We start from the raw sequence: 22,421 nt of genomic DNA on the forward strand, positions 1-22,421 counted from the left end.
TCTTGGTGGGCTGGCCACTCTGCTCAGCTGGTGGAGGCAGACTGCAGGTATATGATCAATGAGAGGATTGGCTATTGCATGATGGGGGGGTTGGGGTTGGGTTACCTTGCTGATTGAAACCATGCCAGCAGGGCCAGTAATATAAGTTCCTTGGGATATTTTGGCACTGGCAGATTAAAAATACAATTCTAGGCCACAGGGAGAATCATTGCATCAGAAACCAGTGCTCCAGCTGGATGAGACACCAGAGAGCCATCAGGCTAGTATATTTTTGCCAGTGTGAAAGGACCTTAAAATGTAAGCAAATATATACTGGTTTATTGATACTGTTCTTGTTTAGAAAATGTAAGTGCTTTATAAACCTGCCAGGTGAAATTCCAGGTGACTTCTCTAACTCTACACTCTCCACCTGGACTGGTCAGGTATCAGAAGACCCCTGAAGTTCAGAGCTGGCCTTTCAAAATGCTTAGATAGTTGGGTTAAAGGTATTTTGAAAAGCATCACATTTTGAAAACCAATCTTTCACCGTTAAAAAAAATAGATATTTTCATGGCTTCTTTTTGTTAATTTAAAAATACTTGTTACTTGCAATTCCACTGTTTAGTTTTTTTTTTTGGGGGGGGGGGGGGGGGGTAGGACAGTTTCCTCTTTTGCGCTGTTACATACGATTACCTTTTTTAAATAAACTGTTTTATAAGCAAACCGTTCTTACAAGTTTTCAAGATTACTCAAGGACTAAACGAAAAAGAAGAATCACTTGTATTTAGTATTTCCTTCTGGTACGAAGGGAGCCGCAGCCTTGTTCTTACCAGCAAATCTCAGCAGAAGTACAACACGGAATACCAGTCATTTGAGTGCCCTCGCTGCAGAGATGATCTCTCTACTACATATTTTGTTATCTTACGAAAGATCATTGACAATGTAAATTTATTGTTGTATTTCTGAGGAAAATAAGAGTTTTGTTATTCGTTACCAAACAGACACTACATGTATACATTTTCTACACAAAAAAGACGCTAACTTCTTGTCCTATTATTGACACAACACTGTAGTCCGTGATGATCACAGGAAAGCAGTTCAATGAAAAATGAGCATGCTAGATTTTGATCTAAATTAAACCTTTAAAAATTGTTACAGGGATACAGCACCATAGGTCAGAATACCCCCAAACTGACAATATACTAATATATTATATTCCTGATACAATACTGCACTTTTGTACTTCGCTTTGGATAGAAGCGTCTGCTAAATAAATGTAATGAAATATTGCAAATATATATAACCTTTCATCGTTTTAGCGAGACCAATCTGCAAAGGCTATTTTAAAGCCCAGGATCAAACTTAGTAGTTCCAAAAAGAACCTCCTTCTGGAGGCGATAAATACATAGGTCATATTCTATATCAAACCATTTGCACACAGTTCTATAAATAATATACACAACATAATTTGACATAACATCTGAAAGGGTTCAAACTTAGCTGCAAATATAAAGAACCCTTTCTTTTTGAGAATGATGCCCAAAAGCAGGACCATTTGCATTTATTCCACGTTTTTTTTATTTTTTAATGCCCATTACATTACAAAATTGTCCCCATAGATAGAAAGATAACTATTTGAGGTTGGGTAATGACTGTATGACTCAGTTTGGATAACATAAGGAATCTCTGTTTGCCTGTCACTTCAGGACTTGTTCAAATTTTATATAAAACTAGAAATACTGACAGAAATACCCTGTTCAGTATTTCTAGTTTTCACCTCTTTCACACAGCCAAGAGAAATACAGCAACATTTTTACTTTTCATAAAATAGCACAGTAAACCAAAATGACTTTACATTCACCTTTGACAAACTCAAATACTGATAAATTCAGGTGAGATGTCATACTGACAACACATACTGACACTAGGGGTGTCAATGCTAGCTCAGATAGCACATACCCTCTAAAAAACCAGTTTATTTTATACACAATGTCTAAAATGTGAAAATAATTAACTTTGATGTTGTACACATCACTTCATTTTTTCAGACTGAAAAAATGTTTGTTTTTTCGTGAAAGTGTTAAATATTGATTCTTTGTGTCGAGAAATAAAGAGACATAGCTGCGTTGCTGCTCACCTTATATTAATTAAAATAAAACAATGAAATAAATACAGCACAGGAAAATTAAATATTGAACAGTTAGATTGCACCAATGGCTTCCTGCCATTAACCACAGCCCATCCTTTCAGGTACTGCACTGAAAGAAAAATACTTGGAGGAATAAACTGTTGTATTTAAATATAAAATACAAGTAAAGATATCAAAAATGTGAAAATGGGCACGCTTTGTCCACTGCATAACAGGGTACGCCCTAATGTTTTCTTTTTGTTCAAATGGCTTTTGAGATTTTGCATTGAGTTCTTAAAAAGGTCTTTATATTTCACCTTTTCTTGAAAAAGAAGGCATCACTGTCATTACTTCTGATTTCTGTCTCAGAGAATAAGATGCACAGACCTTAGCAATGATGTGCAAACACTTACAACCTTGCTGAATGCCATGTCAGTCATCCAGCAGGCAGTTAATGCCCTTTGGCCATTAAATATCAACTTTAAAAAAGAGCCCTGATTTATTACTACATCCATTGCATTTCCCATAGAACAAACATTTCTAGAGCCCAAGGAAAACACCTATCATTTCAGACTTCTTTGAAAGAGGAACTGCAGCTACAATTACATCTTGTCAAAAATGTTTTTTCCCCTACTTTGTAAGTTTTTTTTACATTTGTAAAATGTAAGAAATTATATCAGATTTTCCACTTATTTTAAATCACTTTACACCACACTAACACATTCACATATGAACCTATATCAGTTTGTACTAAATATCTTGTGCAAACCTTACATTCTGTATCTAGACACCAACTGAAATGCGATATAGAAAACATCATCAATTAAAAAAGAAAGGATATGCAAAGGAATGCTTTTCCTCAAAAATATAGTACGTTTCACAAAATGTGTTAACTTAAACCATAGAGAAGGGGTTGACGTTAGAAATGGCTGAAATCAAATCATGCCTTCAGCAAAATAAGGGATAGCAGAATAAATCAAGTATATTTTCATCCTATTCTGTCATTTTATTTTTATGAAAAACAATTGTTTTGCATTGTTTTCTTCATCAAATCATGCCTCCCAGGAAAAACATTAAGCATCTTGAATAACCAATTTTATTCTGCATAAGAAAATAAAAGAGGAACATTCAGACTTATTTTTGGTTTATTTAAAAAGGATTGCTTTTATCACAGTTAAAGGTGAGGCTAGAGGTATTTTATGAATTCACGCATTTAAAAAGTATGGTCTTGTGTCTGGCGCAATTTTGGGACAGATATGGAAAATTACACTCGTCAGTGTCACTGTTAATTAATATCTTAAAACGGGATGCTATTCCTAAATGTTGTTCACGAGCATCAGGCCATTAACTGCAATACAGCAAAGAGCGCATACGGTATAAAGGGTTGTATTATAGGAAATAGGCTATACATGACTATACGGTAGCATATTTTGAATAAATGAAGCATTTGGGCCCAGAGCACTTTTAGCGCTGCATATGAGAGTGTATGAACGGCATATGCATACCGTAGGCTACCTAGGCTACTTACTTGTTTTACTCACACGAAAAAAATGATAGGCTACTTAACCTAAATAATAAATGTGCAACACCATGTTTACGTTTTTTTCATATTTAAACTTTCAATATAAAATTAAAACGATTTAATTTCGGTGCAGGACTTGTTAAATAGGCTAGTGCCTGCAGGCTACATCAAAAGATTTCCTCACAAAAAAAGGCTGTTCCGCAGAAACATTAATGCAACACTTTAGACCACTTTTAAAAAATGTATCTTGTATATTTTAATAGACTATTGAACAAAAATGGCGTTACAAAGTAGCATTGTGATGACAGCATTGTATTATAAGAATGTGAGCATGAATGCGTAACCCAGTTATGCCACGACTCCGCGTTCACAACCAATTCTGAAGCAGTAGGCTGTCATTAGGCTACGTCATTACGATGAAATCCACTAGTCTTAAACTGATACGCAATGAAAGTAGCCTACACATAATTATTGTACCGGTAACTTGTTGAGTAAAACTACAAGAATATGTGGTCAAAACGAAAAGGAGGGGAAAACAGCGGTCAACAAACAAGCTCCTCTTGTAAGAAAACGTGCCCGACAGCAAATGTGTCAGTTAACGTAAACAGCGCTGCGGGTCAAACAAGCGACTGTGGCAAGCAGAACGACGAGCCACAGCCAAACAACCGCGGCCAGTGTGTGGTAATTGTGGCATGTGCCTTAACCTGCAATCTATGTGATGGTTAAGTCAAGTTGTAGTTAATGATACAAAACACCCCCTAGTTTCTCTAACGGACTTACAACACTGCTTTGCAAAATTCAGAAATTCTTCGAAAAATTACAACGAATGGAATCTCATTGTCACCACTGTCACAACAATCTTAAAAAGAAAAGTTTAGATTTCAGATCGGCTAGTAATCGACACAGCGGAGATTATTAAATGAATAAACGTATTTAAAATAGATATATAGTATATAGGCCTATCCCATGATTAAAATAAGGAAATTAGTCTGATTTGATGTTTAGACAAAGAAAACATGAGGTAAATTGACAAAATTTCACACACACACACACACACACACACACACACATATACATACAGGTGTGAACAGAACAACAGAACAGTTAGGTCTGTAGGCACCATTGCTTGTTCCCATGTGCGTGACCCCCCACCCCCCAACCATGACTTTGAAATCCCCCCACTCCCATAAGCTGGGAACCACCACATCATCACAAATATGTAATTCAAGACCTGAATTCATATTAATAATACATAAAGTTTCATTTTGGGAAAAGTTATGAAAGTAGACCTCCTTTAAACACAGCTTCACGTACACACGCACATTTTTAAAAAATCAATTAATATAATTCTTCATTTTAACTAGGCTAATTCCAAAGAAAAAATATGGAAAACATTACACAGAAAAAACCTGAATCCTATCATATAAACTGAGGAAAAGGAAGTGGAAAGTATCAAATATAAAAAAAAAGAATCATTGCTTTTCAAAGAGGTAGGAGAACAATCAACCTATTGGCACAATGTTCCTTAAATCTTCAAAAAAAAAAAATTAAAAAAAATATTAAATAAATAAAATAAATAAATAAATAAATAAATAAATAAATAAATAAATAAATAAAATGAAAATAATCAAATGACACATGATTACAAAAAAGCCACTAACTAAAAACCTTCTGGGGAGGAAGACTGTCCTAAAAGGGAGCATATCTATTTCGCTCCCAGAAATGGCTGACATGGTCCTTAGGTTTTATTTTAAAATTTTAATCTATTGAAACAGGAAGTAAGCTATTAAAAATTCAACAGGTATTGTATCAGTTTTCTAACCTGGGTCTCCGAAAGGTTGAGTTGTCTCGCCAGTTCTGTGCGTTCCCGTCCAACCACGTACTGACACCGCTGGAACTCCAGCTCAAGACGGTACAGCTGCTCCGCAGTAAAAGAGGTACGTGTACGTTTTGGTCGGTCGAGGTCAAGACCCTTTGGCAGAACGATCTCCCGGATTGTCCCCTTGGCATCTGAAAATAAGTTGAAAATAGACTACAAATTTTAAATGTCCAAAGAACCACACGATATGCCTACAGTATCATAAAATGAGCACGGATACAGAAAACAATAACAATATTAGGCTGTCGTAATTAAATAGCCCCACGGGATTGGTATAATTATATTTTTGTGTTATGTGTAATTATGGAATTATGACTATCAACCCGTCTACGGTAGCTTTTAAAAACAGAGAGGGGAAGTAAATATGTGTAACACATTTCAATTAAATGAAACTTTATTGAATGCAACGGTAACCCACGCAGCAGGGCACCACACTGGGTTTAAATGGATGCCGTACAGAAATAATTTCACAAACACACACAAGGGCAACAACAACAACGAAACAAAAACAACAAATAAATACATACGGTGGCCTCAACAGTTGCACCGGATTGCTTTAGGCTGTCATGGCGCACAAGTTTCTCATGAAGGACGTCAGTACGAAGGACGAAACGCATGATCATTCAACCATCCCTTGTTTGAAACAAGTCAAATGCCGTTCCGTTTTGTCTTAACTAAACATTTTATCATTTCTCACTCATATCTAACCAAGATACAACAATCCAAAATAGCATGTTTACAATAAAACGATAGCTCTCGAATTACGTGAAGTAACTGCACATGGTAATAAATGAATAATAGAACATTTGCTGTTCCAAAAGATCGCTTTTTAAGGTTCATTATCAAATTATGCAGTCAACAGAAAGCGCGTAAAATACTATGATTAGCGATTTACGTAAGAGCATAAAGTAGGCCACAAAAAGGGAAAGAATATAATAAGCTCAGCGTCGTATTTAATAACATCATCATTAAACAATGCTGTTACTTCCCGCAGTTCACAAAAGACTAAACGGTATAATGGGCATAGGCTACTGGCATTTTTAGGTGTTGCATGGGTCCTCTCCCTAATGAACGGAACTACAGGCTGTTACTTCGGAAGATTATATCGCATGGGAAGCGACGAACTCACACTTATCACAGCTCGCACAGTAAAAAGAACCTGAAAAACGTTCTCAGAAGGGAACATTTTTGAAATTTGTAAAAATTAAAGAGTAGGCTATTCCTCACAAAAAGGCAGTCCAACATGCTTGCTTGCCTTAAGAATGAATGGAAAATTTGGCCAGCATCAGTTAAATATCCATTACAGTTCAATTAAACAAATCGAAGGAGCGTAGCCCGCTAGTGTTAATTTTAAGGAATCTGCGTTCAAACTTTACTTTTGGTTTTCAAAAGTAATGCGAAAGAATTCTAGCAACATACATCACCATGTTGATAGCAATAAAATATGGTTTTATACCTCAGTATAATTTTCACAATTATTAGACTCACTTAGATGAAGTAGGCTAAATGTAAAATACATATATTTGCATTGCTTAATAACTGAAATGATATTTATAAATATTTCGAGGTATGGTATCATATTATTATAACCAAAGCAGTTTAATAATATAATGGTAATTTAAAAATTCATAGGAGAGGTCAAAAGTAATATATAGAAATGTATCATCGTGTAAAATACAAGCTCATATTTTATTGCCAGGGGCAATAATAAACTGTACGATATAACACGCACCATGAAAATAAACACATACTCAAGCAGATCGTCCAAAGGCACTCATACAAAGCAACCATTTCTCCAAAGGAATTGGCGTTTAATTGTCAAGAAGCGCATCTACCTCACAATATACAAACAGGAGAACTGAACCGGCTGCGGGCCTTGGAATCAGGCTGTCCCATATCGGTTGGAACACCGCTGTTGTACGGTGAGTACAGTATTTATCAGGAATTTCCTACCTAAATGCCTTATGCAGTTGTTTAAATGAATAAAATATACAACTAATTAGGTTGCAAGAGGTGAAGGCATCTGCTGAAAATGACTAATTTAATGCACATTTCATTGCAAATTTTGCTGTGATCAAACAACCATATAATTGCTGCCTAAACATTTATAAAAGCTAGCATTTTGAAGTGGGATGTCGCATAAGGATCTCTTAGGCACAAGAATAACGTTATTTTAAATTGAATATGCTATCGCTTTTGAATCAAATAATAATAATATTTTAAACAATGGTAATTCTTACAATTCTTTATCAAGTTATATTTTTCAGCCCATTCTGCCATTGGTTCACTGTAATACACTAAGGTGTGGGCCCACTAGTTGAACTGTATAATTTGTTGGTTGGTTTTTGTAATCATCTGTGTGCACGTGTCTCACAGTATCATCAAAGTCCAGCTTTTGTGGCAACCACAACAGGATGTTTTTCAGGCTTGATGGTAATTCTAACAGCAAATATTAACCTTTTTTGGGAGGATGGGTATAACATCAATCGATTTTAAATGTTAAAGTCTGGGTAGAGAGCAAGACATTTATGAGACTTTTTTTGGGGTGCTTCATATAAAATCAGTTTGACCACTAGATAGACTTGCTGACCTTTGCATGACCCCGAGTTCTCACGAGGTATCCAGCGCATTCAATCCTCAGCTTTAAAACCAAATAGTGACGCTGAGGATTGCGTGGCTAAGCTACTAGTCCTGAGCAACTCTGCCAAAACCGTTCATATCCCCCTCAACACGTCCAATCATCCTTCGTCTACAGACTTGTTCCATCATTGCTACCATTGCTGGGCCTTTATCTCCTCCCCCCACTGTCGGTATTAACCAAATTATATAGGCTGTTGCGAACTTCAGTGTGCATGCTGACAAGAACTGTGCTGATGTGTAGTTCCCAAATGCACTACTCCCTTGCTGACTTCTCCAAATGAGTGCAGGCCTTGGCGAAATGCCTTGACACAAATTTAAAAACATACTCGAAATAGTACTGCCTCTCTTACCAATATGCACAGAAATATCCCTCGTCCCTGCCCTGGTGTAAGCTTATCAACATCGGAAAACAGTGGTATACTGCTACCTTACTGCCTTTCATTTTAAGAAAATTCTACAAGTAAACAGATTAACTGCTATAAAATTGTAAAAAAAGAAAAAAAAAAAAGAGAAATCACAACTTTTCCGAAACCACAGCAGAGGCTGTGAGTCCTGTGAGGCATTTTAATGCTCCAGGTTATTGGTGAGCCTGAAGGTTGGGGTCGTCCAGCGATTCATGTTTCACTTTGCTATTGCAAGTAAAAAGGATACAGTGTATTTTGTCCAATAAAAACACAATTTCTTCAGTCGTTGAGCAGGACTCCAAAGTGAAAACACTCACCATGTCAGATTTTTTATGGGTGCCAGTAACCAAGGAGTTATACCCTTACACTTCGTTTCAGACCAATTGCCATAAAAGTACTGAATACAAATATCTAACCTAATATATCTCACAGGAGCCTTACACCTGACTTATGGACCACTTTATTTGCTCAGAATAATGACATTAAAAGTACCTCAGGAGTCACACACATCACCTGTGCATGAGTATTAGTTCATACATAACACAGCATAATTGCTATAAAAATTGTAATTACATATTCACTAGCTAAACTACACAATAAAGCACTTATCAACCTGCTATAAAAGCTAGCCACATAAAATTATAAATTCAACTTGTATTCAGTCTGAATGTGTTCACTAAAATATAAGGAACCCTATGCATTAATCTCAAGTTCAACATCAATCGCAGCTCTCTTTAAACAATAAAATTCTAATTAATAAAAAATAACTAAATAGTTTGCAATAGTATGAAAGTAAAAGCCTTGAAGTCCCTCCCATTTATAAACATAGCCATTGCATTTACACTTCTTTAAAAATGTAATTAATTTGAAATTATATCTGAATTTCCCAATCTATCTGAAATAAGGACTATTGTATATACAATATGTGGGGTGTTCATTTTAAACTCACAATGAGTAACACAAGCTAAATTACGAAGCAAGCAAAGTTCCAGATTACATTACTGTTTACTGTTAAATTAAAGTTACATTTCTTCTACCGTACCTCACAATAAAAAGAGTACCCGTTCCACATAGACAAAAAACACAATACATTTACCAAAATTAAGTACTGGTATTTCTTATAATTTACATAGGTTTTCTTCGTTTAAGACATGCATTTATTTAACAAAACTGGAAAGGGTAATATTTCTGTGTAAGCAAGTTCTCTTTCAGTGTCCACTATTTCCACCGCAGACATAGCCTACGGAACACAGACACGGCTCGTGATACAGGACATTAAGTTTGCCTTCAGTATGTGCACGAAAAATGCATATTTGCTGGCTGCATATCGAAAATAATCAACAACAGAAAATCTCTTCGATTTTAATTTGAGTGCTCACTGTTAGTCTACTATTTTTATGGAAAAAAAAGACATGGGGACATGTATTGAAATAGGCTACTCAAATAGCATATCGAATTATAGCCTACACTGCATTGTTCAACCTGTAAACTCATTGTAGGTAAAACGATATATGCTATTACATCGTTCCATAAAATAGGCTATTCGTTTTCATAAATTTTCAAACTAAAAAATACTCTTTAACCTGGGCCTATATCACTAAACTATATATTAAAACTTTATTAACAGGAAATAATCATTAGTCTATGTTTATTAGAATCCATAGCCTAACTATATCGCGTGTTTACATTAAATAGGCCACGTGAAAAAATAAAATGATTTATGGTTTTTTGCTCACTGTAGCAAGTCGTGACTGTTTTAATTAAAGTTTCGACGAATTGTTTGCACTCACCCCTTACTAGTATTCTTCTGCAGTAGTCGGGGTCCACTCCTAAAAGTTTGTCATGCCCGTCTTCACTGGAAGAGGTCGGAGTGGATGCAGATGTCCCAGGGGTGTCGATGGTGCTCTGCGCTGGAGACCGATTTCCAAGTTCGGTGCGACATTTGTCTTTCGCCCGATCGCGACAGTGAGAGTTGGATCCACAGTGGTGGTTTCTGTCCTCGGCGACAACATCGCCCATACTCGTGGCCTGATCAAACATTGAATGAATATTATGTAATCCTTTTTTGTTCAACGCAAATTTGAATTACGATATTAATTTTTATTTGTGGTCTACAAGAGTATGCAAATAGGTAATCGCCGCACATCCAGTCACAAACCAGCCACAAAGCTCCACGAAGGAACCGAGTATCCTTCCGAGTGCTTCGGCATGATTCTCAATCCGACGCTGAAGCAGCAGGCGTAGATGGAACAGAAGATGGAGGAGGGGGCCCCTTGGACAAGCCGGAGTACCCTCCCCAGTTATAGGACCGCGTTCAACCAAAAATGCACATTGTACATATGCAGTGGCAATGAATTCCAGATCTGTCAGTAAGGCGCACGGGGAGGTGCTTCCCTGATTAGCCACGTATAAAGCAATTGGAAGACGGCGCAACCCGCAGTTAAAATGAAAGGCAACACATCCACGAATAGAAACTTTCTCAAGCCACGGTAGAGGTGGGCTGCAGCCAGTTTTAGCTACCCGCTCAGGACTCCGTTTCAGCAGCGTTCTGATAGGATGTTCATATAGCTATGAATCTGAAGGTCTGCACAGTGTCTTCTCTTTTTGGGATAGGCCTAACGGTAGCTACCCTACACGGTCTCTCAGCGGGGGAAAAAACGAATTGAAAGGGGAATGAAAAAAGAAAAAAAATGTCAGCGTACACAAGACAGTTTAAACGGGGCGGGATGGGATGTCCGGGTGAAATAGCTAATAACAGCCTATTTGTATAGCGTTTAATACTAAAAAATCAATGAAGTAAAAATATTTTAAACTAACAGACTGGAGAACAGTGACATCCACATTCATGTCTCCTCCTCGAAACTAGTAGCACGGTGCATTTTTAAAATGACTGTAAGCAACTACGTAATTTCCTGTCTGAGCAAATACGAAGGTGATTGGTAAACTAGTTCACGTTTAGAAGGGAGTGAACGTATAAAACCGGATGATGAGCGATATCCAGAGGCCGGGAAGCCCGAGTTGTTTATATAAATCAGGAAAAGAATGAACTCCGAGATTTACATGTAACTATGTCGCCGTAAAGGATGAAACCATGATTAAATTGCGATGGTGAAAATAAGCATTTTTTTATGTTCTGTTTTGCGAGCAGATGTCCAAGCTTGTGGATCAGTGAAGTGCGTGCTACGGGGATGCGATACGTTGCGCTGAAAAATCAACTAAATCAAATACGGTAAATATGGTTAATAGGTTAGACTACGGTGACGAACGTATTCATTAAATAATACAGTTCCCCTTGATACTCGCAGTTCTGTAACGATAGATGGTACAGAGCGCAAACGAAAACGATTTGTAAATAGTTGTAACCTAGTTTGCAGAATCGCTTTACACAGACTGTTAGTAGTAGCGTAGCCTAGTAATAATAATAATAAGAATAATAATAATAATAATTATTATTATAATAATTAGCCTATATGCGAATAGCTTTCACAAATAGCTATTGTTTATCGGGCAAATTCGTTCATATTTAAAGTAGTCTTGTAGGCCTACTAGAACGTGTTAATGTTCGATACATTGTTAAACACAACTGCGTCCTTTCAGTGATAGCCTATTTCAGAAAAGTTGGTTTTGAAAAGGCAGTCTAGGCGCTCTTGTGTTTTGGGGAATTTGTCGAAACGTGGACAATAGCCTCACAAAACGACCCAGTGAAACATTATATAGGAGTAAATATGCATTTAGTTAAGCCAATTTAGCCTCCTACTGAATCAGTCTGTCATGTGTAATCGATCAGATTTTTTAGAAAGAAAAAAGTTCCCCCAGCGACTATTTTAGACACAAGCACAACCGACATTATGGGCATGCCCGTGTGTTTATTAAGAAATTATTTCAGTTTTTCAGACATAGTGGAAAATAAAGAAGACCTCGTAGCCTAATCGTAAATGCAAAACTACAGCCCAGGAGAATACTAGCCTACTACCAAGAACCTCATGAAATTATCTCAATACAATACTGACGACCTTAGTATGCATCTGAGATGCATACACACACAGCTCTAATTTATATTTGAATTTCTATTTGGTGAAATAAGTGTCTTGTCTCTTCAGTATGTGAAGTGCATCTACAGTACTTTTTCTTTCCTGTTTATTAGAAATTACTATTCTTTCTGATTTATGCATATTTTTGGATGATGGGGACAAAGGGGACAGAGGTGGGTGTAGCTTTTCATTGATAATGGTACACTCTTTGCACTATATTGCATAATAATTATGAAAAGCAGTGTGTTTTTATACCTTGTGAATGAAAAAGTGAATAGCATGCCTTCACCTTTATTGTCTTCATCTGTAAATTGCATGCTATCAAGGTTATCATATTCCCTGGAGTTCAATTGGGGTGTGTTGTTTAGCTAAATGACTATGCCTTCAGCATTGTTTTTTAAAGCCTTTGTATAAAGTACAATGCATTCATGTTCATATTTGGTGTAAAATGTATGAAGTACAAATTTGTATTTCAGGAAGAATAAAAAGAAGATGCTGTTCAATGTTATTAGATTTATTTGAATAATTGAGTATAGAAGTGCACTGATTGAAAGGTGTTCTGTTGACTGTTGTCTTGTGCAGTGCATTTGCTCTGCACAGATGTACAGAAGTATAATCCTGAAACTACCAGTTACTGAAGCCAGGTTTACTTATTGTGATGCACTGCTGCAGGGCATTGCTCCATAGAACCTGTCCCTCAGTGCTCATTCAGCTCCCCCTCGCCTACAAGGGACCATCAGAGGAAGGTTCCTGTCTTGGAGGCATATGGCGCTTCTCCATTGATCAGCACGGCACGGTACAGGATGGCAAGCATTCGTATCCTACCCGTGCCATGTTGCCTGTTGCGCTTCTCCATTACACAACAGACCCGTGAAGATAGGAGGAGTCATGGGAGGAGTAAAGTGGAGTAAAGCATCCTAAATGTGTAATAATTAACTCTTGTATGTATTTCTACACTCTGTACTCTCATATGTTTTCTTGTATGGGGATGGGACAATATGAAAACCATTTTCACCGCGTTTTGGCAATGTTCCAACACTCTCGACATCACTGTTGGATGCATCACAAAAACTATTACACTACTAACTAAAGCTAACATTACAGTGTGAAATATCCACATTATATGATACCACTAACCTATTTAAAGACTCTCAATTTAAAAAATAACATATATAACCAAAATATTTGAGCAGTAATACTTACATAGCAATGATGACATTTTATCTGTGTTCAGTTGATAGAGACAGATACAGTAAATCAATGACAGTTCTATCCACTAATGTTTTGCTCCAGAAAACGAGGTCAGATAGGTCTATCAGCAAACATATGGCTTAGCTATACCCAGAAGTCCTCAATAATAATAGTATTTTCCAAGAAATTACGAAAAATCTTTGACAACGTTTCGTTCGTCTTCTACTGCTATCACAGAGTGAATACGTAAGTGAATGTGATGATAAGAAAATTTTCGGTTACCCTGACCTATAAAACACTATTCCAAAAGAAAAATTAGATTAGAAAGCTTAGAAAGCTTATACTCTCAACTAGTGAATAAATGAATTGTCAATCAAGCCAGACTGAACTAAAAAGGGCGACAACGCCGTAAACAACACGTGATATTACGCACAGCTATTTTGGATGGTACCCAGGTGTCACAAACGTGCGTATATTTCACAGATTGTCCAAGACAATATATGACCACTCAGTCTCAAAAGGGACATCTCTACACGTAAAACAAATGGTAAGGTTGTATATTTATTTAGCCCCAGATATTGACTATAGAATTCGCTAGTTAACGTTACTCTCTCTTGCTGTTGTGGTATTTAAAAATGGCGGTTGCTGCCAGTGAACAAACATGAACATGGGATGACATATTTGTGACGATTTCCATTGACCAATCAACGGTCTGTAGTATCGAATTGTAGCACGGATAGTACCTTTAGCACCTACCCCAGAGCAGTAGCCGCTTTTCCACCGCATGGTACCGGCTAAACTCGACTCTGCTCGCTTTTGGTGCGAGGTACTTCGTTTTCCACTGCAGATAGTATCTCCCTCAATGTAGCTGGTTGTCATTAGCGACGCTGCATGAAACGTGTTGCTCTGACCAGTCAGTGGTCTGCAGTGTTTTCACGTCACCTTTTGGTATCGCCTCAGCTCGCTTGGAACCTCGACGGAGGTGATACCAAAAAAGTATCAGTTACCAGGTGCTATCCACAACTTTTGCCCGATGGAAAACCAAAAAAGTGCAGTAGAGTAGAGTTGAGCCGGTACCATGCGATGGAAAAGCGGCTTAAAATCGGCACGGGTACTTGCGCCCGGCATGGGTCAGTTGGGAGTGGAGAAAGCAAAACAAAGCAGTAGCACGGATTCCGGCACGGCACGGCAAGGTAGTGGAAAAGCGCCAATAGAGTGTACTCGGTCAGCAGAGTAGTGTAGCAATTGGGCTCACCCTGCTCACCCGTCCTCCGTCCCTGCCACTAAGGGGTTCTCCCTGCCCAATCCCTGGATCCTCCAGCTGACTACAGGCTAGTTCCTACAGCATTGCTGCAGTCACATTCCCTCTTTTGTCACTGTCTGGAACACAAGGTTCCCTCTGCATTCTGGGATTGACCCTCTGATGTCTGGACCAGCGCTCATTGAAAGCCTTGAATGTGGAAACCTTACATGTTGTGAAAGTGCTTGGAAAATCCTTGAAGGTGCTCGATGTTCTGTTGCAATGTATGTTATATTACATTGTTTTTTCAACCTGTACTACAGGATTCCAGTCTGCTGTAAAATCAGTGACCTTCTTGCTAAAAAGGGACAAAGGTGGTATTTTCAGTAAAGAAATGCTTCTGCTTAAGTCCACTGTACTTTTTCTGCAAGCATGGTCCTTCAATACTTCCCAAATTGCCATTAGAGGTAATTGCACAGTGTGGATTTTGCATTAGAAATTCAAGAATCCTACCATGGTAATGGGAATACAAATATGGGTTTTCCATTGAGTCTGAAGAAGGGAAAGCTATAAACAAGACTACTGGTGACACACCCAGTGAAACCTTTGTCTTATTATTGTATTTTTCTACGAGAACTTCATAGTCTCCCTGCTCAACTGTATGTATTCAGAATCCCTGCACACTCACAGGCTGTTTACAGGGATTGTACACTGAAAGTTTTAAGTTGAGCAGGTAGGCTCCATTCTTACAACTTGTTATACTTCTAGTCACTTGCTGAACTTCATCCAAAGCATGGTACTTTCATTGCTAATCTTCTCAACGTCCATGTGCAATTTGAAGGTTTTGTGGGTAAGCTGCACGGAATACTCCTGCTGAAGGCTTTGCATCCACAAATTGGGATTGTTCTCTACACTCAGTACAAATAAAACGATCTTTTAATGTCTTGGATATGCTATAGGTTTAGCTAATTCTGATTATTGCCTTTAGTAAAACACTCAAGAACACATTAAAAAAAACACATTACAATGGGTGTTAATCCCTCCACACTTAAAAAATGTCGCGGAGTGTAAAGTGGTCTAATAGACCTGCACAAAAGAAAAAAAAGGAGAAAACTTACGTACATGCGCAACTCAGATTTAACCACGTCCTTTGCACACCATTTTCGTATTCACAGATGTTTGATTTCATTCAATATCAAAACGCGTTTGTCAATTAACTAGATTTTTTTTTAACCAAGTCACTTAAATACTCCTGCGATTCATGATTTTCATTATCCACAGCACATCTTGCTTTGCCGACCAATAAAGGTCATGGGCCCAGTTTCTCGATAACGACTAATCGTAGCTAGGAGCGTCCCAAATCATTCGGAAAGATGATATCCAAGAAGAATCTTTCAGTGCGTCGGAAAGGGCGTTGCTCCATCCTGTGGTGTTGAAGAGGATGAATAGTCTATATAAAAATAATCGTTAGGGCAACACGTAATTTACTATATGTGATACACAGACACACACGAAAGATACTGCATTTATATGTCCAATTTGTGGGCATTCAAATTTAATTTCACTAAAGCTATTAATGAATGATGACACACACCAAATATTTGTGATATATCATCATAATGAATGGAACACAAAACGCCCACTGTTCAGTTCGAATAGAGTTTATATGAGTTCAATCTGGCCATAGTGGATTCATATAGGAGAGAGTCGATAAGGCCTAAATGTTTTGGGATTTTGCTTATTTAGCCAGAAAATACCTAGTGCTATGAAATTTTACTTAAATCAACTTACACATGTCAGTCGTAACTTCCCATTTCAATTAGGTTAATAACTTAATCGAGTCGGATACAATTTAAACCGAAGTACAAGCAGTCCGATGTCACATTCATACGACCTCGGTATAATTATAACAGAGGGGCGGAATAATTGTAACAGTAAATGAAAACGCCATAAAATGCACATATGGAGGTTTTTTCAGCAAATGCTAATGTTAATCACGCCAGCACATTTCCAATGGTAAGGTGAGCCCATATACATCCTCAGATTATGAAGCACGGGGTTTTATTCATGAACAAAGACGCGCAAACAGTGACCCACAAGCAATTCAGTAACTCAGCGTGAAGTTTGCTGTGGTAACGTCCAACTCGATGACGAAAGCTTTTGTTTCTTAACGCCCAGGTAAGACTTTACAAAGCAAATAGCCAGTTGATCAATCTGGACCGGGCTTATTATAAATACATGTGACCAGGTAGCTGTTTCTTTTCAAGTAACCACTTGCAGCATCCAGAAGATGATGCTGTCAACGCAGCCAGCAAATTAGCCGAACATATTTAACATTGAACACTGAACTAACTTAACAAGTAAAACACGTTTGAGTACAATGAGTACACATGAGTGCAATTAATTTTTTTTAACAAACATTAAACACAATTTTAAATGCCTAAAGTTTCCCCAAAAGGACACTACATGTAGATGGTTTTTTAACACCATCTAGTGTCCATAATCTCCAAATCTGAAGCCCACTCCATGACTTCCCTGTGTACCAACCCTCTAGTTTTCTTTTTAGATGGCATTCCGTAAACAAAGAGCAGCAAAAAAGGTCGTTGTTTGTTGTAACAACTTAGAGGCTGCATACTAGTGACAGTCGTTACATTTATACAGGTAGGGACAACATGTTTTTTTTGGTCACCTTTGGTCACAAACAATTCTCGCTTAAACTAACTCTGGAAACCATAACTCCATACGAACTATTGAAGGACAGATGGTTGCTTAAAATAATGTATGATTTGATTTATTGTAGCCTAAATAAAAAATTAGCCTTATACGCGTAAATTAATTTCGGAACAGATTTTCATTTACCTGCTGTTTTATTTATTTTATTTTATTTTTTTATCGCACGGTTCTCGAATTGCTCCGTTCTTTTGGCACACGGCAAAGGACCGAATTGCGCGTGTACGAACTTGAAATGGCTTGTGGGTAGCAGCAGTGTGCAAAAGGTTATTGACCGTGTTACGTTTATGATGCGTTACATTTATACCGACCCTCACCTAAACTATTTAAGAGTTGGTTTAACACTGAACATTTTTTGTTAAAGCACCGATGCCGACCACAGCAAATACGTTTTTAATATAGCTATTCAAATTATCAAATGATCACATGAAAATATAACCCGTAGGTATTTAATGATATGCAACTATCAAGTGGCATGAAGTTCATGTCTTGTCACAACTTATGTACCAGGACATTTATTTTTGTAGCAGTTGATTCCATTTTAATTTACCTATCTTTTTAAACAAAGACCATGGATTCATTTGTTATACTTATTATTTTAGCTTTTATTTTGAAAGAATGCGTGATCGGATACGCAGCAGTGATAAGTTAAATCAACGGTTCTGTTTCGCGGATATTTCTCAAGTAGGAAATATCTGGGACGTGCTCGAATAGGATTCACCAGTTTGATTGTTTTCACTGTGCTTCATTGCATGTGTTCTGGACCAACCGCAAATGAGAGCCACTTTTTACTTGGTAAGTTAAGTTTGAAAGTTTTTGGAAAATACCACCCAAGAAATTTGCATTATACGAGTGGATCTAAAAGACACATAGCCTAAGTTACGCTAAGACGTGCTCGTGGGAATCAAGACCCCAGGAGAACAGCGAGAAGTGAAAGAAAAATTCCATTGTTGATCCAGCATGATCAATCTAAGCGGTTTGCTGGGTTTTACCTCTCAAAAGAAACAGACACATACTCTGAGGGAATACTACTGTAGGCTATTGATTTAAAATTGATTTAAATTAATGTTGGGGGTGGGGGGGTCTATGACAGCATTCATCATAACACCCTTGTTGTCAGTATCAAATTGTTGAGGTCCCGCACTACACAATGATATCAGGTAACGTTGCATAGACTACACCTTTGGGAAGGTGTAGTCTATGTAACAACATGTAACACGAACAAAGAGCCAAGGGCACTCGTGATCGTAATCTATTTTCCTTTAAGTGAGCGTATTTCCACAGCCTGCTTATAGCCAAAATATTATTTGACAGTGTGCGTTTAAAATTTCCTGGCTGCACAACAGTAGCCAAACAAACAAGGAACAACAACCCAAAACATGACATAGAAGTAGGCTAGTCTTTGATGTTAATCTGTTGTCTCACGTCTATAGCTATAAGAAATTGCGACTATTTTATGAAAAATTGAAGCCTATGTAGTCTATGCATATGTAACCTACTTCATTACAACGAAGACAAGGCTTTCCCCTCCTCATAACATGAACCAATTTAAGTAAATTAAATAAATATGTAAAATATGGAATCAGTATTGCCGTAGGCTATAGCCCTATCCTAATTAATGTGCGTATTTGTAAGAAATGTTATTGAGACATGCAGGCAATGTAATTTATAATCTATTACTACAATAACGGGATGATCACAATAAAAAACACAGTTCTTTAGGCTACTTATGCTTTGGGACATAAGCCGACGCAACACGAGCACCGCGGAAAACACTGTTGCTGTATGCAAAGTAAAATATACAACCCATCCAGAATATATTAATTGTATGACCATACATTTTATGATCAATATATTTAATATAAGCGAAAAGGTACAATGACAATATGTTACAATTATTCTTAAAAAAAAAAAAAACTTAATTTGCCATTGTGCATGTTGTGTAAGCCATAGCCTGCTCTAACACTCTAAAAATAAATGAATAGGCCCATAAATAATGACAGAAAAAACCTTTTCGGAATATATATATAGTAAATACTCATCTATTGGGCTACTGCAAAATTGTAACCGAACGATAGCCTATACTTTGCTCTGGGTTAACATTCTGTAAATTAAGTAGTGATATTTACCGGTAAATGAATCCGTAACAGAAAGACATGGAATCGCGTTGCATGTAATGAATGTTATTGCAATATTAAAGCGCGCGTGAGATCTGCGGTAACGTCCGCTTTCCCCTCTTCTGTCAGAAATTTTAAGGCTGTGACCCCAAGGTAGCCTATGTGTTCTTGAACTTCGTCCATATTGCCTTAATTAAGCTATTAAGACTAATTGCTCTCACTTTTGCATTACCACCATATATATTCAGAATCACAGGTTACCTGTACGGTCATTTATCTACCATATTTGAATTAATATACAAATTGCAACACGGCTTATTTCTGTAAGACTGCTTACTTTCTCCTACTTAATCGACGAATCAGGAACAGACGTAGCCTATCGGAATTTTCTTGAACTTTTCCTTAAAACTTTTTTTCAGTCAACGACTTCTTTCATTTTAAATATCAACTATACTCAAGCAAAAGTGTAACTGAAACGATATGTCAAAGAAAATGCGTAAAGAACGGGATTTGAATGAAAAATTGAATGTAAAATGCATTTAGAACTCTAAGTCTTAAATGCAATTTATGTTACTTGCAAAAAAGATAAAATAAATAAAATGATAACAATAATGATTATAAAAAGTTATAATTAAGACCGTCATCATTATTTTGGGGTTAGTGGGAAGCCACAGGTGGGTAAAAACCGCTGTAATAATCAATCCATCTAAACGTGCATTTCTTCGTAATCAATTCAGCTAGGCCTAAGTCTTAGTGACCAGCAGATGGATCGTTAACAATGCACACTTAAGGACCATGAAATCGTATTCATAAAAATACATTGGGTAATGAAGTTAAGAGTGAGTTTATATCACTCAAAGTGAGTTGATAGTATTACAAATTTGTCAGAATCTTATTTTTCATGAAAACAGTTTTTCCCTCTCAAGATTTTAATTATTTTATTTGCTGGCGATTAAACTGGTTGTCTTAAAAAGTGCAGTTTGTTTCACCACTTGATGGTTCATATATTCTCCAGCATGTCGACCTGGTGCCAAACGTGATTCTAAAATGTGGTGTTCTGGAAGGATGCAAATAGATTTACCCATGATGCTTCGGATGGAATTCCAGCTCCAAGGGAGTGGCATTGGACCTGCAGAATCAAAGCGTTACAGTTAACGACGTAGGCCTGTATTCTCCTGTTCCAGATGTGGCTCACCAGACTGATAACTGTGTTTTTTGGGGTGGATGGATGGGGTGGGGGTGGGCGGTAAAGCACATGAAGAGACTGTCGGACATTCGCCACCAAACAGAACGGATGGAAGAAAACACTGAGCTATATCACGAGATGGTGGGAGGGAAGGAGCGAGCCTGGGAGCGGTCCCCGTACCCACCTGCTAATTGCGAAGAAGACGGACAAGAGGGCCTCTCTGGCACGGAAGGTGCCCGCGTTACGTCGGAGAAGTTTTCATTTGAGCTTGCACAGGGGAGTGCTCCCGTGCTTTTGACTGGCCAAGGGCCCCGAGAGAGCACCCCAGAATAAAAGGACGTGAGGAAAGGAGGACGAGCCGAAACCACGCTCCAGCGGTATGCTAAGAACCCGCCTTACGCAAACGAAGCGGCGTTCGCAGTGTTCTTCTGCTGCCGATGAGCGAATGGCGGTGTGGCCGCAAGCAGGACGGTGCACAGGACATCAGACAATGGGCGAATAAAATGAGCCATCTACGCGTGATTCCAGATTTCAGTTTCACATATTTTTCCACCCATTTGGCCTTCCATACTGAAAAAAGGAGGCAAGGAAAGGAAGCAAGGCGGTACAAAAATAAGCGGTTGGAACACACCCGGTGGCGTTTTCTTGATTCTTCCGTCCTCACATCCTTTCCTTGCGTCCTCCAATGGGTGGAGCTAGGAAAGGATGCAAGGAAAGGACGCAAGGAGGTTAAATAAGCGATCTGAATTTAGCCCCGGGCTACGCCTTCAGGTGCATCAGGTATAAGAGCATCAGGTAGAAGAGGACAGATGAGGAAACTCAGTCTCATGACATATAATTTAATCTAAATTGTAGCTATTTAAAGCTCTTCAGTCCCACTACCAGGGAAGTCACGCCACTGCAATCACATCTCTCGCTCTAAAAGCAGGTAACAGCTGACAAGTAGAGCAAAACATTTACCATTTCCATCCAACAACTATTTTACCTTTGATAATGTACCACGCAATTACACACTAACATTTTATTCTGAGGAGAAACTGCAAGTTCATGACATTGGTTTACCTTACGGTTTGCCAGTACAGCAATCATATCCTGTGACATGTAGTTGAGTTGCTTTGCTTCATAAAATAACAATGCACAGACATTTCTTTACTTTGCCGAAACAAGATTTCATCAAACATGGTCGCCATTTATGGCCATTTTCACATTTCCTGCCTTTCCATTCAAATGATGACAGTTTCTGTGCAATCGCTCAGATTCATACTGGCACAGGCATCTTATCCAGAATGTTACTTCCTGTCAGGACGTGACATCGTTTTTCTGCTGTGTGATATGATGTGCAACAGGAAGACGAGTCACCCACACACAGACACA

General features: G+C 37.9%; 1 protein-coding gene across 4 annotated transcripts in view; it reads right to left on the reverse strand.

Moving 5' to 3' along the window:
- The window catches only part of vax2 (ventral anterior homeobox 2), a 48,591-nt gene extending 26,364 nt beyond the window's left edge, over positions 1 to 22,227 (reverse strand). Inside the window, exons 1-4 of one of the 4 annotated variants that reach the window (XM_035425563.1) lie at positions 21,679 to 22,227; positions 20,943 to 20,990; positions 10,343 to 10,580; positions 5,452 to 5,639 (exon numbers count right to left, since the gene is read on the reverse strand). In XM_035425563.1, coding sequence (XP_035281454.1) covers positions 5,452 to 5,639; positions 10,343 to 10,571 — 417 coding nt within the window. In that variant the 5' untranslated portion in view covers positions 10,572 to 10,580; positions 20,943 to 20,990; positions 21,679 to 22,227. Of the gene's footprint in view, positions 1 to 5,451; positions 5,640 to 10,342; positions 11,418 to 20,942; positions 20,991 to 21,678 lie in introns of those variants that run through there. The other 3 variants (XM_035425565.1, XM_035425564.1, XM_035425562.1) reach the window with 3 other exon arrangements.
- Positions 22,228 to 22,421: the final 194 nt, after the last annotated feature.

The sequence above is a fragment of the Anguilla anguilla genome, chromosome 7, assembly GCF_013347855.1.
Source record: "Anguilla anguilla isolate fAngAng1 chromosome 7, fAngAng1.pri, whole genome shotgun sequence".
Classification (NCBI taxonomy): Eukaryota; Metazoa; Chordata; class Actinopteri; order Anguilliformes; family Anguillidae; genus Anguilla; species Anguilla anguilla.